This window comes from Solanum dulcamara, chromosome 12, assembly GCF_947179165.1.
Source record: "Solanum dulcamara chromosome 12, daSolDulc1.2, whole genome shotgun sequence".
Taxonomy (NCBI): Eukaryota; Viridiplantae; Streptophyta; class Magnoliopsida; order Solanales; family Solanaceae; genus Solanum; species Solanum dulcamara.
In genome coordinates this window covers 63,788,473-63,797,816 of record NC_077248.1, presented here as the reverse complement: position 1 = coordinate 63,797,816, position 9,344 = coordinate 63,788,473, and the positions used below count along the sequence as shown (strand labels likewise).

Genomic DNA, 9,344 nt, shown 5'->3' with positions numbered 1-9,344 from the left:
TTAATCTAGTTTCAAAGCAAATACAGAACACCGAATGAAGAACTCATCAAACCTATTAACACAGTACCCATAATCTTTTTCAATTAAAGGACTCAATTGATTCACCACGACGACACCATCCAACATTCATACAACAATAACATAATTCCACAAATTGAATCTAAGGAGAACAGTATGTACACAAGCCTTACCCTTATCTTTGTGGAGCAGATCGCCGCACATTCATCTGGAAGGAAAACATCAATATTCCACTGTGCACATATTTGAGAAGGGAAAAAAATGCTGTAAAATTTATTATTCATGGTCTTAAATTCTGTTACTACATCATATGATTAGAAGAATACACAATACTCCATTGTAATGCATTTAATTTATGAGACAAGCTGGATTATACAAGAAACAATGATCAATTACAGTTTAACTCATTGTACTATTCTTGTCCACTACCTTAGGGAGCTTGAATTTAGGATTTTGTTCCAAGAATGCAGGTGGTCTCTGGTACACAACTGATGCTGCTCTAATCAAAATCCCAGCAGTTAGACCCCAGATCAAGTATTTCTTGTTGTCCATCTCGTAGTCGAACAAATGAATCAAATACTTTTCTCCCATCCATTCTCTTTCTTCTGATTTCCTATTCTCGTCCTGCATAAAGACGTTGCGCTTTAAGTATCCAACAAACAGAAGAAACTTATTTGTGTGACCTTCTGAAGGAAATGTTCACGAGTACAAACCTTGAGAAACATCTCCAACGGGACGTCAAAAACTGCTTCTACTTCAGAAACATTAGGAGTGGGATTGAATTCCTTTTTATTGGAAAGAATCCCAATCACGGGAATTACTCTAAGAAGATGCTGCATAGATAACAATTGCATTAGAAATACGCACACAAGTTAAAGGTAGTACAAAGGGATCAAGCATTCTAGAGCCAGCATTGTTTCGTTGCTAGTGAAATGGTGTCACCAGTTATTTTCAGCACCAATAATAATCTCATCGGGGTCAGAATTTTGGGGTCACTGTTGCGTAAATGCAAAACCAGCACTAATTTTGAGACAAGAAAAACTTGGTAAAGCATAGCGGATGAGCTAACTACACATAAATCTGAAATGAGATTCACCAAAGATTTCCTCAAGATATCCACGTATAAACTCCTTGCTTCTGAAAGACAAGCAGAAGAAACTGCACTAAGCAAGGCCCTTTTTTTGGAAGGAAAATGGTTCTGAAAGTTGTTAATGATAAAGTTGGATGCCAAAGAGGTAAAAACACCTCTATAATTTGCACCCAAGGGTGTGGCCTAGTGGTCAATGAAGTGGGTTGAGAACAATGAGGTCTCAGAAGATTCAAATCAGAGCAGAAGCAAAAACAATAGGTGATTTCCTCCCATCTGTCCAAGCCTTAATGGACAAAAATTACCCAGAACTACCTGTGAAATTAGTCTAGATGCACGCAAGTTGCGCTAGACACCACAGTATTTAAAAAAGCACCTCTACAATCAAAAACTTTCTCCAGCAGTTTATAAATCAAAGAACTGATAAGTAACAAACAGTTCAGCTTTGAGGAAACCAATGCTAGACCTAAAAGACTGAACATGTCATTAAAAATTTGCCAGTTTGTAAAACCACCCGACTACATGAGTAGCAGCAAATTCTCACCATAGCCGTTAGAATATTAAAATATTGCCTAATAATATAGAAACTATAAGTGATAATCTAAGATGACCAACTAATTCTTACCTCCTAATAGATCAAAAAAAATGTTTACATCCTAAAACACAATAGTCCTTGCTTAATATGGTAAGTCATGTAAATTAAGAGAATTCCCTTTTATCTACCATTATTATCCATTCTTTTAACATTATATATTTCTTTAATCTTCTCCTTTTTATATATTTTTCTCTTTATTTCAGATGGTGGATTGCTGATGACAAGCTACTCAAATTGGAGGAAAATAAAATGGAAAGTCTGCTAGCAGATGATAGGTTTACATTCTTATTAACATCTGTGCATATTGATTATTTTCTTTTTTGTCTGCTTTATGCTTTTTCCAGTATTTTCTTTAATATAGGTTAATTTTTGTCTGAAAGTAAATTAATCTTTTTTCATGAAATAGAATCTGCTGATAACTGATTGGTCACTTCCTCAAACCTAATCCATGGCCAACCATCTTCCATGCTAGATAGTACTACCAGTAAAGCCCTATCATGACCTTCCTTCATTTAGGTAATTCAATGTTCAATGACTCGGGTGTCTAGGCCAACTTGTGTGCACCTCGACTATTTAACAAGGTACCTGGTAGGTACCGGATAACTTTGTCCACCAAGGCTTAGTAATGGAAAGAAACAACCTAGTGTTTTTTTGCCTCTGTTCACATCCCCTTTCATTAACCACAAGGTCACCCACCCTCGGGTTCTATGTTACAAGTATACTTTAAGCACTTATTCTCAGATTTTTTCTGATCTTCACCCATTGAATCTAGATTCAGCAAAGAACGGAGAAGAACAATTGAAGCATCTTTATAGACTATACCAATTGGTTGGGACTAAGGCTAGTCGTTATTGGTGCACTTATACGAGATCTATTGTTTGATAAAAGTCTTTTTAGTTTAGCTATTGTATGGCTATGTAGGTTAGGCATTATATGTACATGATTCTAGTCTATTCTAGATATCTCTGAACAAATTATTGAGTATTGGAATGACACAAGGAAGTCCTCCTTTCAAAATTTCTATTGAGGGGGGAAACCATAGAAACGAACAAAGGTATTAAAACATCCCACATTCCACTTAATTGGCCTGACAAACTATTTATTCTAGCACTTACCTATTCAAAGGTCTTAACAGAAGGTAGGGGCAATTAAGCAGCAAAAAAAAAAGGGAAAACCAAAAGTAGTGCCCCTTTTCCTCTTTTTTTTTTTTTTGTTAAATAAAGTTCTCAGGAGGAGGATTTTAACGACCTTGGATTGCATGAATTTGTTCCACATGCATCACATATCAATGTAGAGATTTAAATGAATGAACATGTAATTAGTTATACAAGTAAAAGAACGTTCTGCTGATTGAAGGAAATGGTTGACATTTCAAAAGTCTACTAGAAATAGAGGAATGCTTTAATGAAGATATCGACATTGATCACCTTCATTAACTTACTCCATCCTTAGACCATTAAAAAATTTCATTTTTATTTCTAATCCAACGGCAATATTCGATCTTTATAAATAAGTATTTTAAATTTGGTTATGGATACTCTTGAAAATCTAATTCTGAGATCTGTAGTATCTTTTATATAGTTTGGGGATGTGTACATTTATGTTATCCAGTTTTGTTTTACTCTGGAGATTAATTAGCTTCACTGCCGAAGTAACAGCACCAACTCGCTTTGAGAGGAGAAAAAAAACTGTTCTCTGTTCTGTGCAGCTCAATTATATATGCAGTATATTAACTAACCTTACAACATTAAAACCAGCACCTGAATACTCTTCACACCACAAAAACTTGGAATGCAATAGGAATACCAAAGATATGTACAAAATTACAGCAACCTAAATTGGGTATTAGCATAATACTAGTAAAGTAAGTGCAATGTCTTTCTGTTTAATGTACATTAAGTGCAACACTGCTGTAATGACCCGTTTGGTCATTTTGAGAATGAGTCATCTCTCTTCCATAAAATACTCTCTCCGAAAAAAAAAAAAAAAAAAAAAATTAAATTATAAATTTGGACTATTCGATAACTACAGTTATTTAGTTGAGGGGTAACTTTAGATAACTAATTTAATTGATGGACTAAAGTGTTAGTTTAGTTAATATCTTATACCACTTTATTTATTAAAATAAGTAGTAGGGTTTTTACTTTTAATTCATAATTGGTTAGAAAATAAAAGAAAAGAGAATAGGAGGAAAACTTATCTACGGCGCTCGCGAAGAGAAACCAAAACTGCTTCAGGTAATGGTTAATTCGTGTTCTGCAAATTAGTATATATATGTTCTTGCCTTTACGTAGTTAGGTGAAAGACCTACGTTTTAGTTGAAACATCAACGTTGGCACTGTTTTTTTTTAACTAGTTAAGTAGTACTTTTGACCACCAAAACAATTAGTACTAATTAAAGAACCATTTTACATATCATTAAGGCAAAACCTAATTACTAAGACGACATGCTATCTTAATAAGAAAGATTTGGTCATAATCATTTGGTTGTATACAAAATTTGATAAGGTTTTGCTTAGTTCATGCAGATTAAGTCATACTGGTTTCGTACAATTTGGGTTGATTTTGGATTCCTTTTCTTGTAGCTATCATATTATTATTCAAGTTTTGATATATTGGTATATCAAATTAAATATTAAGTGTATTATATTATATGAATACTATTAGGTTTATGATGTTTGGAGGAATTGAGACCTAACCCTAGACTTGATGTTTAGGATTTGATTATAGATTTGGGTAAGTTTTTGGGTCTAGGCTAGACATATAGTGACATGAATGTTGTTAATTTCGAAATCTTATGATGATTATTCATTTGATTAGATTACATTGATTTGGAAACCCAGCGAAAAGGGAAGGCTCAGGTTTCGGAGTAATTGCTTGACTATTTGAGGCAAGTGAATTTCTAAACCTCAGTTTAAGCTTATAGATGTTTGTATTTCCATGTCATGTATACTAGAGAGTAATGAGAATTGGACTGAGTTATTGACTGTATGACTGGCCTTAAAAAAATGGAGATGAGGGGTATAAAATGGTGATCTAATGACATGTATTGGTGAAATTGATATGTTGTGATTATGAGTTTATTTTGGACATATGAAATGACTATGTCGGTGTGAGATAGGAAGAATTATTGTTGTTGTCATTTTATTATCGTGAATTATATGAACATGAATTGATTGCATTGGTTCTGACATATCGTGTTGAGACTGAAAATGATATGAAACAAAAAGGAGTCGGGCCACACACTCCGTGGCAGGTATTATGAAATAAAGGAATCGGGCCACACGCTCCGTGGCAAGATATATATGTTGAGGGGACGGGCCACACGTTCCGTGGCAGGTTACATAAACAGAAATGTTCCCCATGGGTTCCGGACTGTGATTCAGCGGATGTGTACCGATAGAACAGACATGCATCATTTCATTGCATTGCACCTTTCTGATATTTGTGAATTTGTGTTTACCCCCATATTGCTCTGTGTGTGCTGAACTTGATTTGGTATAATTCATTGACGAGACTATTGATGAGTATTTGTGGACTGTATTACTGTTGTTATTGTACAAGTGTAGAGTTGGGCTGATTTTATGCAGGTTGTAGTTAAGGAGGTTCGGTTGGGAGGACAGGAGTACTTGTATCTATTAAGCTTTGCTTAGTTTTAGTTATCCACTTGCTGAGTACCGTGTTGTTTGGTACTCACCCCTTGCTTCTACACTTGTGTAGATTGTGAGCATAGGCCTGCTTGATCTTCTAACATTTTTTACCACTTTCGAGGCTATCATTCCGAGTGTCGAGGTAGCTGTTACATCCATCTAGCGGACACCTCTTGCTCTTTTCTTATGTTTTAGTCTTATTCTAGAGACAAAGACATTGTGACTGTATTTCTTTTCGTACTTCGGTAATAAATTAGTGGCTTATACACGTGACAACCAATCTTGGAGGATGTTGAGTTTATTTTACGTGTTTTCGCTTAAGTTAAATTTTGATTCTTTTCTTTTTCTTCCGCATCTACTTTTCGTTGGGTATTAGGCTGACTTATCTCGGTGGATCGAGATGAGTGCCATCACACTCGGATTCGGGTCGTGACAACTGCTCTTTCAAGATGCTAAGAGATCTATAAATTTGGCAAACGTAAGACCCGGAGATTTTTAAGTTGGACATAGAAGGAATAAACAGTGAGCAGGGTTCCATTTTTCTGATAAACATTTCAAAATCTCGTTTAAAAGGTTTATTTGGCTCCATGTTCAGCAAATGATTTGAAAGTATCAACTTGTGCTATAAAATATAACATGAACTTATCAGATAACCAGCATCACTGAAGATTTGCAGGAGACCGTACAATATGATATAGAAGGAAAGAACGCACAGCCAAATATTAAGGCTAAATTAACATAGCTCGAACATCAGTAGAGCACAGCTCCCCCAAGGAACAAAGCTCTAAATAGATTTTATCTTGATGAAGAAATAATTGAAGAAACATATTGGGACTTATGGAAGTGTGTCGTCCATACTAAATTCATCAACTGGCTAGCACGGAGAACAGAGCTGATTTTCTCAGCAGATTCACCATTACACTCTAGATACATCTCTGTTATCATTAATGTAAACACACAAATTTTCTGATAAAATTCATGCCGTTTCCTAGAAAGCTCAGATAACAATTCAGCAGGCTTATTAGGATACAAGTTGTCCTTCAACCAAGCTATGATGACATCCACCCAAAGTTTCTTGACAGACTAGAGTTTAGTTTGTCTTATTATAGATTTTTTATTTTCTGTGACTTATTATAGATGATATCCACATACCTTAGACAAGAATGGCTCAAGGCAAGTCACAACATTAACCAATGAAGGATCTAGTCCTATCTCCTCCTTTGCTTCTCTGGTTGCAGTGTCAGAATCGCTTACATCTCCTACTTCTGCTTTTCCTCCAGGCAATGCGACTTCACCTGCATGAATAGCATTTTAGGTAAAATCAGCTAACCATCACCGTACTAAAAACATAGCAAAGGACAGTCGCAATAACAGAAAATATTAACTAAGAATACTTTAAGCAATTTGGTAAAAAGATTATAGATAGTTCATATCTTGAACAAACAAAAATGATGCTCAATTAGACAAATTTGCAAGCCCCTAAATTTCAATCACAAGAAAGATAGTAAATTGACTAAACATCCGCGCAACAACATTTTTAGCAGCAACACATACATGTATCAAACTGGTTTTCAGAAGCATCCAACCACAATCTCTAGAGAAAAATAACCAAGATAAGAATTAAACCATTATGCCAGCTTGGTTCTTAACAATCAATTTAACATCGTGAAATCAATGGACGAGTACAAGGATATTGGATACACCAAACATCTCATTACTAATGATGAACCATAATCCGTCTTAATAATCTAAAAGAAAATGGTACATATTTCAAGACATAACTGCATCAAACCACACTATCACCATCGACTATATAAACTGCATACCTCTTTTATGCATCAAATCAAAATCACATATCAAAGCAATCAATCAACTACATTTCAATCCGAGAAACTATTTGGAGTGGCCCATATGAAAATCCTTGACCTCTATATCCAAACTGTTCTATTCGGACCCATTTCATCCCACTACTAAAAAAAACTATAACATGAGTATTATGTATATATTACAAGTTATGCATATAATCTACCAAAACACCCCACTACACTATAATGATCAATCAACAACCATAACCCCTCCTCTCATCTACGGCCCAAAAGTTTCAACACAATATATAGTTACAAGGATATCAGATAGACTAGACATCTTTATTTACCAATTGTGAACTACAGCGCTCTTCATTATCTAATAGAAATTACACACTATATTAACAAGGAAAACACACACAAGAATTTGCCTTAAGATATGAAAAATACATTGTAGCTCAGCAGAATCCACTGTGCTGACTAAAGTTCCATACAAACATCAAAACTACACTATCACCATCGACAATATAAACAACATGCATCAAATCACATATCAAATCAATCAACTACATCTCAATCCGATAAAAAACTTGCAATCAGCTTTACGAATCATTCACCTCCATATCCAACCCATTCTATTCAGACCCATTTCATCCCAATGCTAAAAAAAGCTATCCTTTTAGTTAAATTACAAGTTCTGCATCTAATCTACCAAAACCCCACTACACTATGATCAGGGGCAGAGCTTATAGGGCCATTTGTTTTTACATAGACCCTCTATTTACTATGTATAAATATCTAAATGTGATACGGGCAGAACCCATAAACTTCAAAATCCTTGACTCCGCTTTTACGAAAAATGTCTAAAGATTCACTAACCGGAGTGAGTAGAAAGCTTGGAAGACCTCTTAGTAAGAATAACCCGAAGTTCCCCATGAACCCCTTCAAATAAACAGATCAAAACAGCAGCTCTTTCGGGTTTAAATCTTTCTTTATGCACAACAGCAACTGGGGTTACCGATTCTTGAAAACCCAATTGGGAAACAACCTTCCCTACCCTTTCTTCCAATTTCTTCTCCTCGAAATCAGCGTCGTCGTCGTCGTCAAATGGTGTCGGTGGTGGGGGTTTGTAAAGACGCAACTGTTGAGCCAAAACAAATAATTTCTGAGAAGTTTTATTAGCTGATGATGATGAAGATGAAGAATCCATGATGATGAATTTGCGAAGTGAATTTGAAGATTGAAATGATGAAATTGAAAATATTGACAATCTTCGAATTGAAGATAGCATCATTCATCATAGTTAATAAATCTTACTATAAATTCGTATTGGGTTTATCAAAAAGTACATCATCATATCCTTTGTAATCTCAAATCAAGCTCAACAATTTGTTTCTTTTTTAAAAAAAAAAAAACTTATTTTTGTTTTAAAATTGCAAAATTGTGTCGTATTGTTTAAATTTATTGTTAGATAATGAGAAAAATTACATTTTTGTAATCACCAATTTGGTGAGATCTCATCGTTACCTTAATATTTTGACATAATATATAAACATATTTTTTAACTTGTCTTCAGTTGGCATTTATATCCTCCAATTTTAGATGTATATAAGTAAGTACTTACACTTGTATAAAATTAAATAAATAGACATACGCGTCCTACGTGACATAATACACATAGGACGCCGCGTAGGATACAAATTGCCATGTAGGATGTCACGTAAGACGAACGTGTCTATTTGTTCAATTCTATACAAGTTTAAGTGTCTACTTATACACGCTCAAAGTTGGAAGGCATAGATGTCAGCTAAAGTCAAGTTAAATGATATGTTTATGTATTATCCTAATATTTTATTCTCATTTTGTCTTTACTTATTATTTCATAATTTTATTTTATCTTTTATAATACCTTTTTCATAGTATTTTTACCATGTACCCTACTTTTCTTGTTGATTTATTATTCAAATTGTTGATGTGTGAAAATATGTAGCGATGGAGAATATATAATCTATTCAAATATCGTATTCATTAAAATAATACAATACAATATAATATAATATGATACAATATGAAAAATATCTAACAAGCATCCAAACGGAGTATATTTCTGTTGAATTTTATACTTAGTAAAAGAATGTTACTGAATATGATATTAATAGCCTGTTTGGATTGACTTATTTTTAAGCAGT

At 34.2% G+C, this 9,344-nt stretch overlaps 1 protein-coding gene across 1 annotated transcript; it reads right to left on the bottom strand.

The window, feature by feature from the left end:
- Positions 1 to 262: 262 nt before the first annotated feature.
- LOC129877358 (nudix hydrolase 15, mitochondrial-like) lies at positions 263 to 8,529 on the bottom strand. The gene is made up of 4 exons (XM_055952857.1): positions 8,035 to 8,529; positions 6,503 to 6,645; positions 732 to 851; positions 263 to 642 (listed from the first exon to the last, which is right to left on the bottom strand). The coding sequence occupies exons 1-4, from the start codon at positions 8,447 to 8,449 to the stop codon at positions 418 to 420; spliced, it is 903 nt and encodes a 300-aa protein (XP_055808832.1). The 5' UTR covers positions 8,450 to 8,529; the 3' UTR covers positions 263 to 417.
- Positions 8,530 to 9,344: the final 815 nt, after the last annotated feature.

Coding starts and splice junctions, on each gene's coding strand:
- LOC129877358 (XM_055952857.1), bottom strand. CDS start 8,449: ATGATGCTATCTTCAATTCGAAGATTGTCAATATTTTCAATTTCATCA. Junction 6,646..8,034: donor CAAGCTTTCTACTCACTCCG/GTTAGTGAATCT, acceptor CTATTCATGCAG/GTGAAGTCGCATTGCCTGGA. Junction 643..731: donor CGTTGGAGATGTTTCTCAAG/GTTTGTACTCGT, acceptor GTCTTTATGCAG/GACGAGAATAGGAAATCAGA.